Raw genomic sequence first — 22500 nt, forward strand, 5'->3', positions numbered from 1 at the left:
AATTATTTCCCAATCATGCCCATGTGAATTGAGCTTTGAGCTTTGCAACTTTGTACTTTATAAATATATATATATATATATACGCGAAACCTTTTGCGAGATTACAAGAAGTAATTGTGCATTCAAATTTAAATATCGAAACGGCTTACAACTGAACAGGTTCGAGATCGGACGAAACTAGTTTTGTAAAAATAGCTAGAGGCGTGTTAAAAGCAAGGACAACTGTTGAAACTTGCTGTCATGAAGGAGTTTTTAATACTCGGTACCCCTTAAATTCTATTGATGCGGAAAAGTGATTCGCGGGATAAGATATCATACTCTGTAAAGTTAGAACAAATTCTCTGGAGGGGATTCATAGCCACCTTTACAATTTACAAAAAAAAAATAAGGTGGCTCTGAAGCCATTTACTGGTCACACAATAAACCCGCCTGGGCCCAGTGGGGTTCTGGTTAACGTCGCCCCTTTGTAGGCTACAGAGATTATTTTATTTTCTCTAGAAAAGAAAACGTGCCCCAAAGACTAAGGAAGAAATCGGACGGACTATACCTGACTCAGGAACAAAAGACGACCAAAAGATTTCCAACACTTGTCATTGTCAGCCACAGTATTCATGTCCAGGAAGCTGCAGTCATAAAGAACTCCCCGATTTTTGCGGCCATGGACTACGCAATGCTTTAGGTACGTAAGAACAATGTTTTAGCATTAATAAAGTGCGACGGCCTTTCACTAAAAAGATGAATTAACTTTTAGTCAAATGCAAAAATTAGTTGTTAGTAATCTCGGCTATCATGAAAATATGAAATACACTAGCTAATCTTAAGAGAGGTAAATAATGTTGGTATTAATCCGACCCTAAAGCATGTCTTTTTATGTTTTAAACAGGTTCAACGTTTCAGTTAAAGTCCAATTTAACTGCCAGTCTTATTTCAACAAGTACAAACCACCATCAAGCAGCACATATGAAGCACAGCAAGCGAATTTCTGATAAGGTATCTGAACGCCCTCCTAACAAGTCTCGGGAAGCCTTCCTTACAATGCCAGAATTAAAAAGCATGCGAAAAGCTTCAATGTCAATTATACGGAAGACCGAACGAACACAACAAAACAATGATATCAAGTTGTCCATGTTTAACTACGGCTTTGAACTTAATGATGATTCAAAAGCCATTGACACGCGCTCTTCCGCGACCGACAATGCGGACACTCTTCACGAAACAACTCCAAACGCCATGTTGGAAACTGATGCAGATGAAGTACCTTCCTCGATAGATTTCGCGAGATCCTGTTCCCCAGGTTCCTGTCGCGACCAGTGTCAGGGAATTAGCGAGTCATCCAAAGCTAATGCAGAAATCAACCAAGTTACTACGGAGAAAAACACAGAAGAGAAAATGTGCCATCAGCGAGAAACTTCTGTTTGCGATAATCAGGCAAGTTGCTCGTATTATCATGCATTCAATTTGTTAAGGTGAACACGTCAGTAAGTCCGTCCGTCTGTCCGTCTGTCTGTCCGTCCGTCCGTCCGTCTGTCAATCAGTCAGTTCGTCCATCCGTCGGTCGGTCGGTCAGTCCGTCAGTCCGTCAGTCAGTCAGTTGAACAATCGAACCAATCACGTCTCCCATTCCTTCCAAACTACACACCAAACACAGTACCTGCAGTCAGCTCCTAGGACAATCTAGTTACACGAGAGTCGAATGCTTCATGCTACGGGGAACAATTTTTTTTTAATAGATAGTCAAATTTATAAGTCTAGGGTTTCTTTTTCATCTACAGACGAGGAAGAGTCAATGGGCGAAGTTTAGATACACGCGACAAAATCGGAGCCTCTTCCTGTTTGCTCCTTCCAACCGGTAAGAATGGTAAAGAAAAGACGAAAGAAGCAATTGATGATAATTCTGTAATTTTAGGTTACTACCTCCAAGAAATCACTTTAATTATTTCAACTGGACATTTTCAATGACCTTCTCTATTAGTGCAACCTCACGGCAGTGTTTAGAGTTACCGCTTACTATCTCTATCAGTCGGTCATTTCTCTATTGCAGCCCTAACTCTGAAAAACGCGAGGAACGAAGGTTGATACCTCACAGTCAAAGTGACTGAATCGTAAAGTGAAAATACATGACGCGTATACTAGAGGTTCTAGAATTGGCTTTTGATATTTTCAGGTTCCGTTGTCTTCTGGCAACTGTGTGTGGACATAAATACTTCGATTACGTGGTTCTGTCTTTCATCTTAATAAGCTGTGTGATGTTGGCTTTGGAGGAACCCAACATTCCATCAAATAACAAGGTAACCAACCCTTAATTATTTGCAGTCACCTTAATTTTCAAATTCCTCAATCACTGGTGTGTTGGTCGAAATTGTTCGGCGATAGCATTCTTCGTCCTCCGATAAATTTTTATACGGGTTTTACGATTTTCCCCTCGGTGCAACATTTTTGTTTGGAAGATTTAGTTGGACCTCGGAGGACCACTCTAGTTAAACCATATCGCGGGCTCACGTTTAGAGCTCATCGAGGTCAGCCGCTTTTTCTAAGTTGACCAGTGTTTCGATTGATCGCAGGCTCAAGCCAGGTAATCTTATTGTAAGAATAAATGACTTTCATTGCACAATTTTTACAAAGCCTTCATTCCCCTTTTTTTTTTCCAAAACAACCTAAATACTACCACTCCTTAGACAGTGCTTGTTTTTTCATGCCCGTTTTTAGACACGAAATGCTTCCCTCTGTCTTGTGGACTATTATGTCGTTGAAGGTTTGCTGGGAATACAGCACAAAAACTAGGAATCCGGAATCCAGAAAACGGAATCTACAATCTTTACATTTACTGTTTACGAGACGAAAAGATTATTTGGTTAACACTGGCCTTCTTGACAAACTTCCAATCTAAATGCGGCGTTAATACAATTAGACAGTCTTGGTAAATCTGAACCAGCCGGATAAAATGTGTAAGCCGAGCGTAAATCGTTCAAGCGTCGTGAACAGACAACGTGAAGCGTGTTTGCCATTAAACAATAACATCAGACAGAGTTGACCAAGTTTCGCCTTCGATTTAGGCTTTCCTCTGAGTCGCTCTCAGGATTCACTTTGCATTACCGTAACACTTGTAACATTAAGTTATCAGCTTCTTTACGCAGTTCATATTGATGAATATGCCTCACTGACTGAATAAAGCTTGAAAAATTTCCGTCTGTTGTCTTTAAATAGTCCATCGCCGATGGACTATTAAAAGGTTAATCTTTCATCTTGTTTTTCGTTAGAAACGCCAAGTAATTGATATTGCCATGGTTGTACTGACGGTGATTTTTAGTCTTGAAATGATGATGAAGGTATGTATCAGCGTTGAGTTAGGGTTAAGGGGCCGTTCCACTGACTGTGAAATTTTTCGTGCAACTTGGCTCGCAATGCCATTGCGAGAAGAGTTGCAAATTGCATGAATCATTGCTCAGTGTACTAACATACCTTGCAACGGCCAAAAACGTTGCGAGACCACTTGCAGAAAACGTTGCGGAAATTAGAATAGAGTTCTTCTTTTCACAACAGTTGCGACGATATTTCAGTTTAAGCATTGGGCAGTGTAACATTTGTCCCTCAACTTATGTCGCAACGGTTTGCGGCACCAGCCAATGAAAATATTCCTTTAACCTTGTGTGATCATCGAAACAAGACAAGTTGCATGAAACATCATGCAACACCCCGGCGTAAAACAACTTGTTTCGTAATGTGACAACGTTTGTAGAAATGGCATTGGGAGACAGGTCGCATAACAAATTGCACAGTGTAACAGCGCCTTTAGGCTTGGAAAAATCAATATTGCAAAAGGGAGCAGAATATTATTAGTTTGCGATCCACAACGTTAATTAGTATAGGTGGTTTGTAACGCGAAACGAAAACTTCTGCACACGATGACGCATCTGTATTTTTCTCGGAACACAACTATGGTGAACGTATTAAACAGCTCTCTTTACAATATTGGATGTATAAAACGTTCATTTTTGAAGGACCAAAACTCATCCAGTGGCAATGCACCTTTCTTATCTAAAGGCTTAAAAAAGCAAAAATGATACTGAGCTATCTTGTGTTTAATTGCTGCAGATCGTAGCTCATGGTTTTCTCCTGGGGCCTGGGACCTATCTCAAAGATGGCTGGAATGTACTTGATGGCTGTCTCGTGTTGGTATCCTGGATTGACGTCATCATTACGTACAGCAGCACCTCTGCACCAGAAGTACTTGGAACGCTCAAGGTTTTCCGGGCTTTGAGGACTCTCAGACCACTCAGGTAGGCCTTGTCACGGACGGCCGCGTAAACGGATGCCACAAATCAAACTGCTTATTTTTGTCTACTTAAAAAAAATGGCCCTTGATTCATATTTTGACAAGCGAGTTTTTAACTTTCGGAAAAAAAAAATTAATTCTGTGCAAGAATCAAAATTTATTGTCAAGGCCGGGACACACTAGGCGATAAGTCGCTGCAACACGTCGCGGGGACAAGTCGCCGCAACAAATCACCTTGTGTGACACGGTTAATTTCATGAAAATCATTGTCGCCGCGGCAGAATTTTGTCGCTGCGATCAGTCGCACGAATTCAAACTGGTTTGAATTCGTGCGACTTATCGCAGCGACAAAACTAGCGAAAGCAGCGTTGTCGCATCGTGTGTACACTTCCGGCAACAAGTCGCTGCGACAAAATATAAATGAACCAACGAGAGAGCGTCATATGGTCAGCCATATTGAATTAGAAAACTAGTTCACATTCCCCCTCATACGAGATCACTGCGTGTGCACCGAACAGGCGTCGTGTCGCACCGACTTGTTTTGGAAGTAGTACACATGAAGCAATTTGTCGCAGAGACATGTCGCTGCGACTTGTCGCCTAGTGTGTCCCGGCCTTTAAGGACAACGAATAGTTTTGATTTGCTGGCAGCGTGTGTGAAAGTCCTCTGCCTTTCTGTGGGTTTTCATTAGTATTCCTGAATTCCTCTCAAAGACTTAGTAATAAAACATTTGCGACATCGCCTCTGGTGTATAGTCTCAATTTGACTATGATGTGCTATTCTATGTTGAAACCGTTTGTCCTTATCTTCATCACAGAATGATCAGACGTGCTCCTGGTCTGAAGTTAGTTGTTCAGACTCTTCTTTACTCTCTAAAGCCAATCGGAAACACTGTATTGATAGCTGCTATTTTCTTCGTCATGTTTGGAATACTTGGAGTTCAGGTGAAAAAAAAATACCATTTTGTATCTCAATCAAATGTTCATTTAATGTTATTTATCAATATGTTTAACAGTACTTTCCAACTTTTACTTTTAGATTTTTAAAGGGCAATTCTATTACTGTGAAGGAAATAACAACGTGAAAAGCAAACAGGAGTGCAATTATAGTTCTGGTCGCTGGCAAAATCGCATGTACAATTTTGACAACTTGCCACAGGTAACTGAGATAATAATAATAATAACAATAATAATAATAATAATAATAATAATAATAATAATAATAATATGGTAAACGCGCAAGAGTCGCCATAAGTGCGCATGCGAAAACATCGTCTTGGATGACTGCATTAGTAGCCCTATGGTGCTATCTTTGCTCATTTGGAGGGCTTTCGGTTTGCTTTCATCTTCTTCTTTTTAATAATTCTTTACGTTTCGTAGTCTCTTGTCGCGATACACTAAATTCTTTTCGTTTTCTTACAGTCCTATGTTTCAGTGGCCTTTATTTATTTACTTATTTATTTATTTATTTATTTATTTATGGACAACAGCTTTCTCATCCACAGAATTGCTTTCCTAATGTAGTCTGAGACGGGTTGTCCAGACCGGCTCGGAGGCAGCATTAATTAACACATAGCATACTTCTTTTGAATAGAAAGGCTGAATTCATAATTATCTCGTTGAAAAAAATTAACATATCAGGACCTAAATTATTTTTTTCAGGCCCTAATATCACTGTTCGTTATTTCCACACGAGATGGTTGGGTGAAGATTATGCACAACGGCATTGATGCTGTGGGAATTGATAAACAGGTAAACTGAATCCCAGCGAACAGGTCGTTGCACTTGCAAAGCAGCACATTGAAGGGCCAGATGGATGTTATCAAGGTTGTTATGATAACTAATGCCCATCTATCTGATCTGGAATAAGTCTCCTTTATTAAGTAAGGACTTACATAGCATTGTATGTAACACCAACACTATATAAATTTATTTCGTAGTGTTCCTTGGACCCAGCTTTTAAAGGTTCATATATAGTTTAAAAAAAATCCGCTCAAAAAAATGTTAAATTAAAATTGAAAATTTCAAAACAAACATGGAAATGTTTCGCACAAGTAAATTGAAAAACTCTGGTAGGTGAAAGAATCAATATCTCGACCTACGAATGGGATGTTTTCCTTCTACGTTTTCTGTTTTCTTTTCTTTTTCTGTCGCACAATGAAAGAGAAAGGCTCTGATCGATGAAAGAATCTATCTATCGACCTACGGATCGGATGTCTGACTACTTTTTTTTTGTTCATTTTTCAGCCCATTAAGAATTACGCGGAATGGAGACTTGTTTATTTTATTCCTTTCCTTATGTTGGGTGGATTTATGGTGCTAAACATGATTGTGGGCGTTGTTGTGGAGAACTTTCAGCGCTGTCGTGAACGACTCGAGGACGAGGAGAAGCTTCGAAGACGAAAGAAATCGCTAGAAAAGGCTAAAACTAAGAATCAGGGAGGTAAACATGAAATGACCTTTTTGTCAACAACTCTATCTACTTATCGACAATTTTCCGGCTTTTTCCTCATTGTGTATTACTTGTGAAAAAGAGAAGCTAGGCTAAGGACGAGATTCCCGGACTGCTGTGGGAAGGGACAGACAGCAACTGTCAACCAACACCAAGAGAGAAGGGTGGGGCATATTCTAATAAATCTATTATAAATCTCTCAAGCGAGAAGTACAGAGGAGGGTCAGGCAATGTTATTGGAGTCATGAAGAGGAGATTTTAGAACCAAGAGATGCTGAAAACACCCCTTCTATTTCTAAACGCTTTTGGTCATTTATCAAACATTCACGTAACGATAGATCAGGAATTTCTTCACTAACGTCCCGGTGTGACATAGTAACAGATTCGACCACCAAAGCCAAGTCTTCAGATGGCCTTCTCTAAGAGTTTACCAATGAAACTTAAGCATATTACTGAGCAGGCTGCTACCAATGCCACCGATAAATGTCATCGTTGAGGGTGTTCAAAAGTTATTGGACAAGTTAAATTCCTATAAGGCACCTTGTCCAGACAACCTACAGTCTCTAATCCTAAGGGAATTAAGCTGCCAGATTGCTCCAGTCCTTTGCAACATATTCAAGGTCTCCCTTAGAACAGGTACTGTTCCTGAAGACTGGAGGTTGGCAAATGTAACTCCAATACACAAAAAAAGGTCTAGACATCTACCTGAAAATTACCGACCTGTTTCCCTTACTAGTATATGCTGCAAATTAATGGAGCCCATTCTGATCTCACATATTTCAAAGCATTTGGATCGCTATGGAATTTTAAATTATTCTCAGCATGGCTTCAGGCGAGCACCTTATCTTGTGAAACCCAATTAATTGCTTTCATAGATGACCTCGCAAAAGAAACTCAGAGAGGAGGCCAAATTTTAACGGATGTTATTGTTATGGATTTAAGCAAGGCATTTGACAAGGTTCCACACAATGGCTTGCTATACAAATTGTTTAAGTGTGGCATTGATGACATTACATTGCAGAGTTGAAAAGTTTTCTTGAGAAAAGAAGACAAAGTGTAGTCCTAGAAGAAGAACATTCGCATTCAGTTCCAGTAACCTCAGGTGTTCCCAAGGTTCAGTGCTGGGGCCATTAATGTTTCTTATTTTTAATAATGATCTCCCATGCTATGTTATGTCAAGGGTCCGTCATTTACTTTACAATAAAAGCCCGGGGGGGGGGGGGGACTCCCATATGGAACAGACGGGGATGCTCGTCGGAAATTTTGAATTTAACCCCTAAAGGAGATCATTTGGGCGTGGCTCAAGCTTTTTGTGACCCCTAAAGGAGACCAATCTGGGCGTGGCTTAAGCAAATTTGACTCCTAAAAGCAAGTTAAAAAGAAAATTTGACTTCTGTTTCTCTTCGCGTAATTCTGTGTTTCTTCGCGGAACCCTAAACGAGACCTTGGCGGCTTAAAATATAGGCGCTTTGCCCTGAACACCCTAAGCGAGACCAATAAAAGCTGAGAGTGCTTGCGGGCAATTACAAGATGATCTTCACAGCTTGGAAAAATGGGAATCCGACCGGCGTATGGAATTTAATCCAGACAAGTGCATTGTTATACGGGTAACACGCAGACATATACCTTTGAAATTTCAGTACAAACTTCATGGCAAGGTCCTAGAAACTGTTGTTACGAAATATTTTGGGATCTACCTCTTGCATGATTTGCGCTGGAATGATCATGTATATGAAATTACCACCAAAGCAAACAGGACTCTGAACTTTCTACGACGCAATCTCCGCTCTTGTTTGGCTAAATCCAAAGAACGAGCGTACAAAGCCCTATAGCGAGACCGATTGTTGAATATGGTTCCACTGTCTGGGACCCTTACGTAGCTAAGAACATACAACAGGTCGAAATGCTCCAACCCCGAGCAGCTCGCTGGGTACTCGGGCACTACGACAGATTAGACAGTGTCACTGATATGTTATCTTCTCTCAAATGGAGATCTCTGGAGCTCAGGCGATCTGACGCACATCACTGTATGCTGTACAAACAGAGTAATGGGTTAGCCACTTACGAATGCGACAAGCTTCAGAAAGAACATAAGGGCTCTTATGTCATCATCAGTCATCGATTTTAGCAGCCATGTTTTACATGTCATTATTACAAGAACTCCTTTTACCCTAGTACAATTGCGCAATGGAACAATCTCCCACCAGAAATTATAGCATCTACTTCGCCATGTTCATTTAGGCAGTCCCTGTGTAATCTTATATATTGATTAGTAATTTCGTGTTTTTGTTTGTTTTATTTTATCTTAAAGCAGGCTGCAATAATACTGTTTTAAGAGTGAAGACTTACGTGGTAAATAAATAAATAAGTGGCTTCTGGGGAGTGAAATTTGCATAGTTAGCCCTGAATAACACTGAAAGAAAGCACCCAATGCAGTAGTGCATTGTGGCCCGTTTTGCGATATGATAATTAACATTCAGCGAGAATATTCTTGAAATCTTAAGATCACGGCTCACTTACTCAGGCATCTGGGAAAAATGAGTTATATTTCATCTTACAATAGGGTCTGTTAATTATCGTTTCAGATGAGGAGCGCTCATATTGCGAACGATACAGCAGCTGGCGGCGACGCATACATGACATTTGTCTTCACCCGTACTGGGACGTAGCTATTGCCGTTGTGATATTTCTCAATGTCCTCTGCATGTCACTGGAGCATTACCAGATGTCGAAGGTGAGTAAAAACTACACTTTTAGCAATAAATTTGGGTGCTGATTTGTTCTCTTGTGGGAGATCGTATCGTGGGGTCTCTCACGCTATTTTTAAACCAATAGAATGCCAATTTAAAAAAAAATGGAACTTACACGCGTGTATCCTCCCTAGCGTTGACCAAGATGAGTCCTGATTCGTTCATTGATCCGTTTGCGTTTGTTACGGTTTATCATGATAACCTCCTTAGTTTTGGTTTGCGAACTTCAATTTAAAACCGCGCCATAAATCTGATGATAGCCTCTATTACATTTATCTTAATAAACATGAATGTACCGATCTCAGTACTTGTAATCCAGTGTTCTTTGCATTGTGTTTCGCCAGACATTTGAAGTGTTCGTGGAAACTGCAAATTACTTTTTCACCGCCGTCTTTGTGTTGGAGGTGATACTGAAGTTTATTGCCTTTGGACTCGTGCGATACTTCAAAGATAGGTACGGCTTCATTACGTGTCATTGTCGTTTCCTTTCAGCAATTTCCAAACTTTCAGTCTGTAATAGCCTGCCGGCAGCACGTTTCTGGTTTTTGCACTCAGGCGCTGCTCTCTTTCTTTTCCGGTTCGTTTTGCACCACGAGCGAGTTTGCGAGCGACTTCGCTCCACTCGCCTCCGACCTTGCCGAGACCCTGCTCGCAGGCTTAATCTTTAACTCTTTTCAGCTTATTCAGACATCTTTCAGTTTATTCAGACATCCTGGACGTATTTATTTTCAGGTGGAACTTGGTTGATCTTGTCATCGTTGTTCTGTCCTTAAGTGGAATAATAATCGAATCACTCAGCTCAGCAGGAAACTTGCTACGGATAAATCCAACTGTTGCGCGGTCGTTAAGAGTGCTAAGGATTATCAGAGGTTTGCTTATCACGATTACTGAGTAGTTAATTTTTATGTATGGAGCGATTCACTCTGACAAAGGGCTAACTCTCGAAACGTCAGCTTTTAGAATGTCTGCACGGTGGCCAATTTACATTATCAACTCCGTTGATAAAACCAAATTTTGTATACTACTTCCCCACCGACGCAGCACCACAGTTTCTTTAGAAACTACCCCCTTCAGTTTTTATATATTACTGATACGTTGCTGAGAATGTCAATACTGTATCTACAGTCTCAGTTTGACCAGTCATATACATATATATATCATATCACAAACTATATAAAATGATCGTCATTATCTGGGGGCCGTAAATCAAAGGTTCCACGAAAATCTTATCCCGCCCGAAAATTCATCGGTTAACTGAACCTATCTGAAACAAATGTAAGGTCTTGCACCGGAAACCTCTATCTTCAAAAGATACTGAGGTAAATCTGCCACCCGATACGTTTTGGGACTTTGCAGAAGCGCTCAGCAGGTTCCTCCAGGAGCTCGCTCAGCTTGGTCAATTACATCAATTGCAGTGACTAACACTTCAGAAAAAAACAACCCGTTGCCTCAATTTCACAGAAATCAGAATCGGAAAACTGCATGTAGTAAGCCACCTTAAAGCATTCGTTCCAGATTCTCCTCGTCTGAGCATTTGAACATAATGGCGGAGGCCGTTGGTGATTTTGATGCTTAGTCGACGTTCGTTTTCACTTAGCATTAGCTACTTAGCTACTTAAGCTTGCGCTAGTGCTTGTGTGGCTAGTGAAAACCAGGCTTAACTTGTCAAACATCGCGTTTGAAGTCCCACATTGACATTTTAAGTAATGGTGGAACTCAGGCATTGTAATTCATTAGGATTACAAATTGCATCACGTGCCAGTAAACAATTAAACTGAGTTTCGAACGCCGCAGTCGATGGGTAAGTAATTGATAAAAGAAACCAAAGAGTAGAGTATTTTGTATTTTGCGCTGATAAATCATAAAGAGGCTTAACTCGCTCTGGCCGTCCATAGCGTTATTTTTCAATTCTTTATTGCAGTACTGAAGCTTGTAAAACTAGCGAAGGGTGTTCGCTCTCTTCTGGACACCCTCTTTGAAGCACTACCTCAGGTTTGTCCGTCTCATTAGAAATGTTTTCAGTTTAGTACCGTTAAACTCAAACAAAAATTTGGCTAATCAGAAAGAACCCAGGCTATCAAACACATCTGTGCTATGCACCGGAAAAATCAGATCATAATTGTCAATGATTTCTCCTATCTTTTAATTTACTGGGAATCCAGTGCAAGCTTTTCATTAAGCCAGTTTTGAGGTGTACTTATCAGTGCCAAGAAATAAAAGGATTAAAAAAACCGGCGATTGTGAAACTTCAAGACTGCTCCGGATCGTCCAAATACAGTAACAGGTATTTAGGAGGAGGGGAGAAACCAAACCACTAGAAATAACGGATCCTTACATTATTCTTGAGGGAGGCAGGTGCGGTGGCCTCGTGGTTAGTGCGCTCGACTCCGGATCGAGTGGTCCGGGTTCGGGGCCTGGCCGGGGACATTGTGTTGTGTTCTTGGGCAAGACACTTTACTCTCACGGTGCCTCTCTACACCCAGGTGTATCAATGGGTACCGGCGTAATGCTGGGGGTAACCCCGCGATGGACTAGCATCCCATCCAGCGAGTGGGTCGCTAGTCGCTTCATGCTATGGAAATCGGAGATAAGCGCCGGCCTGATAGGCCTTCCTAGGCTCTTAACAGAGACTTTAAACATTATTCTTGTAAGACTCCCGTCAAAATCGATATACTGTCGAAGAAGTCGATAGCGAGGATAACTCTCGTTTCCCTCCTTTAACCCACCAATATTTCTCTAATCCAATGAAACTTTAATATTGTCCTCTTAAATCATTTAGGTTGCAAATCTTGGATTGTTGTTCCTGCTTCTGTTTTTTATTTATTCCTGCTTGGGAATTCAGTTATTTGGAACTCTTGGTAAGTTATCAGTAGCCACATAGCCTTTCAATGTCTGAGAGTCCAATGACTAAAGCTTTGAGGTAAAAGGCATCTTTGTTTAGTGAGCTACATTTTGTATCATTTAATTTCACAGAGTGTTGTCCATCGAAGCCATGTCAGGGTCTGGGCCCTCATGCACACTTCAGGGATTTTGGCAGTGCAATGTTAACGTTGTTTCGTATTGCCACAGGGGATAATTGGAATGGTATCTTAGAGGTAGGCTATAAATTGAATTCATTATTTTTTTTTACAGGAACGCATTCTAAGACAATAATTGGATTACTTTAAGAAACTGTCAACAGAAAATAATTATTGTGTACCTGGCAAGGGGACCAGGACTGTTTCGTTTGTTGCACTAAACGTGATTAAGTGTTTGCGAGAATATTGTTGCTGGCCTTTCTTGCCAGTAATTTGTTGTAGCCAGGCAGATTCATCAGCATGATAAACAAAGACTTATAGTTGTAGAAAACACTATGGTTGGTAACTATGATTGGTTTACCCAACCTCGTTTCCAGGGGCTCTCTTCTCTGCCTCCATTGACTGCAAAGGAGGCAAAAAAGAGAGACCCTGGGTATGAGGTTTTGGTTTACCATGTTTATCACCGCTGTTCACTTCAAGTTATGTTTTAGTTTATTCAAGGTTCGTCGACTAAAGAACAGGGCCCGGTTGTTCAAAAGCCGATTAACGCTACTCCCAGATTAAAAATTAACCAAGGAGTTCATTTCTCTATTCCCAAATGCTTTTCAACGATGATATTCGGCAAAACTTTACATAAGAAGAAGTAAATCTTGAAAAACAAAAATAAGCAAAAGAATCTTTCACCAAAAAGTTGAAAACATGAAACAAAAGTTTACGCTTATCCTGGATTAAGTTAATCGGCTTTTGAACAACCGGGCCCAGACGTTTATGTAAGAACACTGTACTCGAGGGAAACGAAACAAATGGAGAGGCGCAAGTTCTGGGGTAGTTGTACCAACTACTCAGAACACCGTCAACTTGTGTTCAGAGTAGTTTTTGACATTTTCCCTCAAAAGAGGCCAAGGTGTTTTTGTTTGAACTAAGAATAAAAACTTCTGCTCTGTTCCCATATAGGGAAATCATTGTCTTCCAGGACTTACTTGAGGGTTGACGGAAAGAATCCTCGGCTCATGCAGTCGAGGCCTTGCTTGATACACTTTCTTATTTCCACTGCTTATCTCCTTTTAGGACACATTGCGCCCCAGGTGCTCCGCAGAGGCAGAACGTGAAGAGGATTGTTCCATGAATAAATACACTGCACCCCTATTTTTCGTTACATTCGTACTTGCGGCTCAGTTTGTGTTGGTCAATGTTGTTATTGCTGTTCTTATGAAGCATCTGAAAGAATCTAAAGAGAAAATTGCAGCCAATATGGCCGCCAAAGACTTGGAAAGGAAGCTCAAGTTGCTGACTTTATCGGCCAAAAATTTTATCAAAGCGAAGGCGAAGCGGAGCGATCAGCCAGTCCCGAGGCGGCAATCCGTGGTGCAACTCGGGCTGGGTGGTATTGAGCTTGCGCAGTTGAAACATTGTGAACCTCAGGACACAATGGATAAATCTGCGTTTTGCACCGATTTAGCTAGAGCTGATGCAATTTTTCAGGAATTCTTGCGTTTAAATGCCAATTTACAAGAGGTGAAATTAACAATTGTGAGGACTTCTTCACACACCACTGACCAAGTCACCCAACCAACTGTCACGCGTTATCCACGTCAGAGACGAAACACCATCAGCGATATGACGGAACTTCTCAAGACCTCTTCTGATTCAAATAAGTTTACTGTATATAAGTCTGGAGTTAAACTGTGAGCCAGGGAAATTTTCGTCATTTCATTGTTACTGGCCCGAGGGCTGAAGGGACCCAAGGCTGAGCGAACCTACTTCGACCAAAATCTTACAGCTGAACTTAGTTAAAAGAAAATCCCCTACCATGTGTCGGTACGAAAAGGTTTTGAAAATTCTGATCCATCGTCTTTCAGGTGGTTCTCTTTTAGGCCCTTTTCAAAAAGGCATTGACGAATTGTGTCGCAATGATGTCGATGTTAAGCATAAGGAACGGGTATGTGTGGTGGACATTTGCCAGAAGTAGCTCTGTCTGTTTTTGTTGAGTTTGTCACAGTATTTTCGATTCTTTGGGATAATTAATGTAACTATATGGAGCCCACGGAAAAGGTAACTGTACTGTTTCGCTGTTATCTAGAAGAGAGTCCTTGGGAAAAAACAGGAACTGCACAGATTTTGCGCTAGGAAATGAGATTTGGGCCATTGCGACTCAGATTTGAAAGGGTAAAAGGCCAACAACGTTTTGGGTTTAGGGTTAACAGAGCATATCTTTTAAAGTTATGTTTTGTTATCCCGAGAGAACAAAGTGAGCGCTGGAGGAATTGGAGACTGGAATCTAGTCTTCAGTCCCCACCCCTCAGGCTCTTTAAGAAACAGTTCGGGTGGGTGTCAAAATGTCTGAAATAAATGAAGGGCCAAAAAATATTAACATATATTTAGTTTGCATAAGAACAAACAAAATAAAAGTGGTATTTTTAGTCAAGGAAAGAATCAAGAACTTCGAAAATACTGTGTGAAATGTATTTAAGTAATATCATATTGTAATCTAAAATATCCTGTAGAGTGATTGTGGTTTTTTTTTCTCTCTAAAGTGCGAATTTTAAAATAAAAGTCGTTGTAGTGTTGAATATTTCATGGTCTGAGGCAGACACGAACAATAAGCTCAGCTTGAAACATGCACCTGCCGCTAGATCCCTCCAGATTACCATAGCAACTGACATTAGAAAAGACAAATTATTATAACACCTCGTAGTCTATTAATCGAATTTTGGAGGCGCTTAAAGGCAAACACGCGATGGAAATTGTGAATATTTGACTTTTGCGTGAATTTTCATCCTTTATGGACCATCGCCTAGTGGTCTTTAAATGGATATATTCCTACTTTCTCGCAGAATCCTAAAATGACAAATACTGGTAATTGTATTTTTAGTGTTGAAGACTCCTTTGGCAATTAGCGACAGCGACACTCTTGTTCCCTCATGCAATCAACGCTTTCTTTTAGTTGTGGCAGTAAGATTGATTATCTACGAGATCAGGTGTGAATTTAAAGAAGGCAAATTTAGAGTATGTCTTGAGGTTAACTGACAGTTCAAAACATTTCTACCATCACACCTTTCTAGTCAGATGCTCGGTAGATTCGGGATTAGTTCACGAAATATAACGGTGATCTTTGTAAATTTTAAGAATGAACTTCAGAAAAGGCGAAGTTGACAATCATGGTCTTCATACGCGTGGGGAACTTTATCGGCTACCAGCGTCAATGAATTTCTTTATAAAAGGAATTGGGATTCACACAGATAAAAGTTGCTGCGATGAGCGGTTAAGTCGGCGGATTGTTGCAAGGAAGAAAACACTTTTAGAGGATGACGGGGAAATATCTCTTAAGCCTGAGACAACATCGCGGAAAACACCAGTTCACAACCAAGTCTTGGAAATTGATAACAAAACGGGAAGCTGTCAAATGAAAGACAACGATATCGAAAGGTGGCCTTCCAAAAAGCCAAAAGAGATGAACAAAAAACTAAGTCCTTCCGTGTATGGCTTTAATATTCTTCTCTCAGGAGTTTCTCCAGACGATAGGCAATTACGTTTGACTGTCAAAAACCACACAGAACCCAAATATATGAATTTGTTTGATAAATACGGTGGTGTAGTCTTAGAAGAAAAGCGAGAAGAAAGGCAAGCACCAGGGCCTGAAAAAGACATCCACAATACGTATCAAGGAAGAATGCGGTATGGAAAGCGGGCAAACTTCAGTCCCAAAGAGGTAGCAGCCGGGGGCGAAAAATTAACGTTTGAAGACGCTGGGAAAATAACCGAAGAAAACATAATTAAACAGTCACAGTGTCGCATGCGCAATGCAGTTTCTCACCCTGATTCTCACGTATCCGTTGAAAAAGGTGTTAAACCGGGCAGCAAACGCTACATCCAAGGTACGCGCAAGGCAGAAAAACTCAAAGCCAGGCTTAACTGTCTTTGGAGTCGTGGAAGCAACTTTAAAACCCTGGAAGACGAGGACTACCAGGAAATAGATATTGAACAAGTACTCCGAATACGAGGTACATTTTCTTCGTTGTCGTACACGTACGACGATTCTGTCATCGATCTAGTAGCAAAAGAGAATTCCGTTAAGATGCCTTCACAGCAAGTTCTCCCACCAGTATATGGTTCCAAATGGAGGCTTAAAAATCGATATTTGTCAGAATTAAGTTTTAATAATTTCTTAACACCCGTTTTAAGGGAATATTCTCGATTATCGCAAGCGAGGGCAGTAGATTTTTTAGATGATATACACTTACTGTAAACAAAAAAACAGAATGAAAAAATCGTAGTAATAAACAGGAAACTCAGTTCATTGTAGTTGGCAGATGTTTCAGTCTAATGATTGTAATTTTTTTCGTTAAACGAATGTGTATAACAAGACGCTTGGTGGCATTTACATGGGATGCGGTTGTTGATGTAAGAAGTTAAGGTCGATTGCTATTGTTACTGCGGATGACTGAGGCCGAGTGCGCAGTCATAAGCTGAGTGTTAAAAGCGCTTAGGAAGCTTGGGTGTCATGGGAATCAGTACATTTCCTTTTTATCTCCTTGGTGAAACTTGATAGCTGAACTCGTAAGAAGAAGCCGGATGATAATGAGCTTAGCCTATCCACCGGGTAGCAAATTCCACTTTTTCGCTGCTTTTTTAAACGGATTGTAATATTGGGAAACATTACCATTTACAATGTTATGCTAAGAATAATGCAATTTTTTTTTATCCAGCATTTCAGCGGTCCGGAATCCTAAATGCTTGAATCTGATTGGGTAATCGCGCACTCCAGCGGTCCGCATTTTCCCATCCGGACCGCTCCGAAATTTCCAACTTAAGCAACTTTTCAAGCTTTTTGTAACCGCGTAAAAGTGTCCTAGACAATGTAAAATGTAAATGTGAATGTGTGAATAAAATGTGAATGTGTGTTGCTTTGATTTTAAGCTCTTTACTCAATTATATTTCAAGCCGTGCACTCCTTTTTCGTTAACATCAATTTCTGTCACGTAACTGACATTTTAGGCCCTTTCACAGCAATCTCGTAGAAAAAAAATTAATAGGTTATTTGCCTGCCTAGGTGGTTCCATATTGGGAAAAACTGTACCCTCGGTCTCGAGTATGGCACTCGGCTGCACACTCGAGACCTCTGGCACAGTTTTTCCCAATAAATACGGACCTCTCGGCCGGAAAATAACATATATATAACAGACTTAGACAGTGGTGCTGCGTCGGCAAGTGTGCGCAACACGAGAAATCGATATTATTAACTCAGATGATAAAAAGTAAGTTGCCCTGCGTAGGGAGGAGATTGAAAAGCTGATGTTTCGAGCGTTTGATCTTTGTCAGAGAGATTTAAGGGGTTATGGTTATGAAAAGGCTGTTATCCAGGATACCAAAAAGATCCTGAAAGCGAATGACAGAAACTGCATGCGAAAAAAGCGTGTGAGCTACGGTCGATCCCAGCTCTCACGCTTTTCCGCGATCTGCTTTCCCGATTATCTAGGAGCCTGGAAAAGGTTAGGTTGTGAAGGGATTTTGTTCGCATTGAGGTATATATGTCATTACCGCGCAATACAGTACGTTTTTCTTGGGGAGGGGGGGGGGGGATGGGAGGGAGGGGTTCTTTATGTTATACATTGTAAACTGTTTACTTTTGGGACACAGCCATGCATTTTTTTTTAACAATTATTGTTTTTATGAGAGAGGAATTCCTTTTCTCTCTGGTGAAAAAAAAATCAATAGTGGAGCACTGAGTGCTATTGGTAGCAAAAAAAACGTGAAAAAGTAAAAATAAAAATAGAGGAACTAAAGGTGTTCATTGATTTCTTTGGGATGGAAGACACCAATACAATAAAGTAAGTTTTCTGCTCTCGGCGTTGCCTTGGTAAAGAGAAATGCCAGAGTTTTGTTTGGAGTGGTTCGTTGAAATAGCGTGCTACTGGTTAAGATGTACCTTTGTCATTTCTTTACGACGTCTCAAGACAGACAAAACTGACGAGTTTATATCATGAAATGGAATCATGGTAACCCATTGAAGCTACCTTGGTGGCTCCCGTCGATGGACTGACATCTATTGTCAATGTTATTTTCAACAGAGTATTCATTTTCATACGACGATACTTCTTCGCCTTCTTCCACGTGTTGGGGAGCAACAACACTTACGGCCGGTAAAACCGCATTTCTCTTGCAAATCAACAAGCTTTTTAAGCTCTCGCTGAATGGCTTACTATGTAAAGTATACACAATTGGATTGACGCAAGAATTGAACGAGACAAGGACGATTGCAAATTCATCGACTGAAGAGCTTGCAGTACTACTCCTGTGTGGCTTAAAGATAAAATACAGAAATATGACGCTGTGCGGAATCCACGTCAAAATGTATATCACGCTAATCACCAGCGTCATCCTAGTCACTTTTCTCCTAAAAACGTAAACAAGCAATATCAGCATTGGTCGATGTTGCCAGCTTCATTAAATAAGTAGTAATAATCATAAATTTGTAAAGCGAGTGCGTTCGATTTCTGGTAAAATAGCGGCAGGTATGTTTTGCAGGTTGCAGGTTGCGGGTTGAAATTTCATTATAACTGGAAAACCGCTGGCACTAAAAAGAAAGGTAAAGCGATAGACTTGCCGTGACTGTTACATGAAAAGCTAACCTTAGGCCAAATTAGGCCTAAAGAAAAGTTTTTAGGCCTAAGGTTAGCTTTTCATGTAACAGTCACGGCAAGTCTATCGCTTTACCTTTCTTTTTAGTGCCAGCGGTTTTCCAGTTATAATGAAAATTCAACCTGCAACCTGCAACATGCAACCTGCAAAAAATACCTGCCGGTAAGATAGTATATTTTTATTCTAGTACTGATTGCCCAGGGAAAGTGGACTTGTGGGGTGCTTTCAGGCTGCGTCATACACAAGTTGCGAAGTTGAACACAACAATAAGGCTTGATAGGTTCATGGTGACCAAAAAGAATAGTAAAACGAAAAGTAAAGCTACGTGGAGTCGAAGAGAGTGGTCAGTCCGAGATGGCGCCAAAACCATCAAGAAAGAAGCGACACGCACGCCAAAATACCATTTTTTTCAAGTTTAGAGTTTAGCTTATCCAGCCTATTTTACCCGAAAACATTTTCAGAATGACCTTAAAGCGTGTAACGTTTAATTAACTCTTTTCCTTGGGACGAAGCTCATTTGCATCCGAGAAAAACGCTGAGAAATTCTGAAGAGCTGTTGTTATTTCTAATCTCTGAGATTGCGCAGAAGAGCCGGGAGTTAGCTATGATTGGCGGACGTCCAGGTTTGGAACCATCTTCAGCAGCTTCTCTGGGGAAAAAAAGCGTCTTTGGCCAGTGTGTGATTTACATCATGCGCAAGGGATCCAAGACACAATTGACTATTAGTAAATTACCTTACTTTTGGACTTCCTACTCTTCCAGGTAACCGCCTCTTCCAAAGTTCGCGAAGAATCTGCATGTAGAGGTACCCCATCATTATCACAGGAATTACAGCTGTTGAAATGACCCACCAAACAGACATAGCTTGACGGACATAACTTGGCCACGATATAATACACACCTTTTCTTCAATACTGTATTCAAGGAGGGTTATAATAGGTATGTGCCATGCAAATGCATAAATCCAAATGAATAGAACAATGGGTTTTACTTTTCTGACCAAAAGTCCGGTTTGATGTTGTAAAGGATATAATACAGCGTAATATCGTTCAACAGCGATCAAAACAAGGAACAATACAGAAGCTAAAATTCCAACACGCATTAAAGCTCCCCCTGTTAACAGTTTGCAAACTGCGTCTGCCGCGGTGCCGTCGAGATTTTCGAACGGGATGTCGATGAAAATCCTGTAAAAAAAAAAAAAAAGGAAGGGAATGAAAATAATAATAAAAAAAATTCAATTTATTTGTTCACTCACAAAGGAATGATCTTTAACTCCGAATAATAAAAAAAGTTACACATTCAAGGCAAGGTTGATTTAATCGTTATTGATATATCAACGGTGAAAAACACCAGTGGATAACTACTGAGCTGTTGGACCGTGATGAAGTGATGATGGCAACTTCCAGATATATCCGAATGAAAACTTCAGAGACCTGAGCCACGGAAGTCATTTCGGGACCAATGGAGTTCGAGTTTCATTTACTGAAGTCATTGTTTGTACTGAGTGAGCTACCTCTGTCCCCCCCCTCCCGGATGGGGGGGGGGGGGGTACTCCCTATAATGGCCTATACGGGGAGGCTCCGCCCGAAAGGGGTACCTTTTTCACGCTTCAGGCATATGAAAGTGTAGGGATTTCACGAGTAGTCGAAGTATATGAATCTCTCATTTAGGTATTTAAAAAGGGCCTTTCAGTAAAATATTTCGAACACACATACCTTATGACTGAGGGCTAGAAAGCGGATGCAGTGTTTTAACTAGGTTTGTGAAAGGGGTATTATTTTCCAATTGAAGGTATACGAAAGGGGTATCTTTTCTGCCAAAAATGGTATATAAAAGGGTAAGGGGTCGGACCTCGGGGCAGAGCCTACCCGTATTAATTTTTTTTAGTACCTCCCACCCTCCCCCCGGGACCTCTTTTCTCCTCTCTGTTTGAGATTTTTCTCTTGGATGTTTTCGGAAGTTGTTCCCGAAATCTTGATCTTATATCAGAAAACCTATGGCTGAAATGATTTTGTGTCTTACAAAGCTTATGTCGGGGTCAAACGTTCCAAATGAGCAAGCTGTTTGTGTATTGTAAAAAAGCAAACGTCCAGCCCATTTTACAAGAACGAAGAATCGAAGACAATAAAGAAAGATGTACTTTATCGATGTCTGTTTTATATTTGAATCGCTATTACGCTGCGGGCTGCGTTAAGTGAGGAAATCCGATTTTTTAAATTTAGTTTTTATAAGCGTTTTGCTTTATTTGTTGGAAATATACAATTCTATTCTCCAAGGCAACTTCTCTTCCGTTCTCTTGTAGAAAGGACAAAAATTGTCGCTTATTTTCTCTCGCGTGGCTTCATCTTCATCAAGCAGAATAAAAACATAAACCAACGTGTGCAAAGCATGCCGTTCGACAGAACGTCTTTAATTACCAAATTTTAAACAACTGAATGAGACAAGATTATCATTTCAGAGGTGCCAACCTATGGAGATCTAAAATCTGGAGATTTTTTCCATCCGGTTTTCCCCCCCCCCCCTCGATCAATCTACCCACTAACCCCCTCCCGCCCAAAAAAAACCGCACCCACCCATTACCCAGAATCTCCTTCAAAATACAAGAATATTATATCGCCATTGTGACTTTGCGGGAAAACAGGTTACTTATCTCAAAAATTGTTATTAGTTAATCGGAGATTCAATCAAACAATTGGTTATATGGCTGTGATAACAAACGGAGATAAAGAAAGCCATTTAGTTTGGTTCTATCAACGTGTGTTTGAAACTCAGAGATGAAGAAATGCATTAGGAAACAATAAAACGAGTTTGAAAAGATCAATTTTTTTTTACTTGGGGATGCAGTTTGAGTCTAGAATGGAGGAAAAGGTTCAGAGTCGTTTTTATCCGGGAGATTTAATGACCCGTACGGATTCGTTCCGTATCCAGGAGACTCTCGGATAATCCTGGAGAGTTGGCACGTATGATATTCCCCACTACAATTTCTGTGAGTTGGTGCAGTTTTCATGTTTTGGTCCACTTTAGAGCCTTGCTCGTTTCCCACCTTGAGCAAAAATCCTGGGGTCGGTCAAGACTGGGTCACGGAGGCCGAAGACCTTTCCCACGGCGACTGCTTTTGCTGTATTTGAACAAATCTCAACGATGCATTAAGCGTCCTCACACTCTACTAACCTGAAAATGGAAAACACTCCAACCATCATGTCTGAACAGGCCAAATTCACGAGTAGAAAGTTCATTGTCGTTCTCATCGACTTGTGTTTGAGAACGACAAAGCAGACGAGTGAGTTACCAAAGAGATTTATCCCAACCATTACTGAGTTTACAACGTGTATTACTGTGTCTTTCATGTTAGTGATAAATTGAAATCACC

General features: G+C 40.6%; 2 protein-coding genes across 10 annotated transcripts in view; one reads left to right on the plus strand and one right to left on the minus strand.

Moving 5' to 3' along the window:
- Positions 1-15060, plus strand: part of LOC137969429 (voltage-dependent T-type calcium channel subunit alpha-1H-like) — a 38389-nt gene extending 23329 nt beyond the window's left edge. For 6 of the 7 annotated variants that reach the window (XM_068815648.1, XM_068815652.1, XM_068815651.1 and 3 more), the window contains 17 exons: positions 499-679; positions 884-1428; positions 1773-1849; positions 2165-2288; positions 3258-3326; positions 4093-4277; positions 5091-5217; positions 5312-5431; positions 5935-6024; positions 6520-6715; positions 9310-9458; positions 9819-9928; positions 10207-10343; positions 11396-11466; positions 12254-12332; positions 12448-12569; positions 13560-15057. In XM_068815648.1, the coding sequence (XP_068671749.1) occupies positions 499-679; positions 884-1428; positions 1773-1849; positions 2165-2288; positions 3258-3326; positions 4093-4277; positions 5091-5217; positions 5312-5431; positions 5935-6024; positions 6520-6715; positions 9310-9458; positions 9819-9928; positions 10207-10343; positions 11396-11466; positions 12254-12332; positions 12448-12569; positions 13560-14180 (3003 nt within the window). In that variant the 3' untranslated portion in view covers positions 14181-15057. Of the gene's footprint in view, positions 1-498; positions 680-883; positions 1429-1772; positions 1850-2164; positions 2289-3257; positions 3327-4092; positions 4278-5090; positions 5218-5311; positions 5432-5934; positions 6025-6519; positions 6716-9309; positions 9459-9818; positions 9929-10206; positions 10344-11395; positions 11467-12253; positions 12333-12447; positions 12570-13559 lie in introns of all 7 variants that reach the window. The other variant, XM_068815647.1, reaches the window with a different exon arrangement.
- A 3018-nt stretch (positions 15061-18078) lies between these two features.
- The window catches only part of LOC137970920 (galanin receptor 2a-like), a 10862-nt gene continuing 6440 nt past the window's right edge, over positions 18079-22500 (minus strand). For all 3 annotated transcript variants that reach the window (XM_068817582.1, XM_068817581.1, XM_068817583.1), the window contains exons 2-4: positions 22302-22500; positions 19865-20314; positions 18079-18885 (exon numbers count right to left, since the gene is read on the minus strand). The exon at positions 22302-22500 is cut by the window's right edge and continues 21 nt beyond it. In XM_068817582.1, coding sequence (XP_068673683.1) covers positions 18483-18885; positions 19865-20314; positions 22302-22477 — 1029 coding nt within the window. In that variant the 5' untranslated portion in view covers positions 22478-22500 and the 3' untranslated portion in view covers positions 18079-18482. The remainder of the gene's footprint in view (positions 18886-19864; positions 20315-22301) is intronic.

The sequence above is a fragment of the Montipora foliosa genome, chromosome 9 (assembly GCF_036669935.1).
Source record: "Montipora foliosa isolate CH-2021 chromosome 9, ASM3666993v2, whole genome shotgun sequence".
In the NCBI taxonomy this organism is placed as follows: domain Eukaryota; kingdom Metazoa; phylum Cnidaria; class Anthozoa; order Scleractinia; family Acroporidae; genus Montipora; species Montipora foliosa.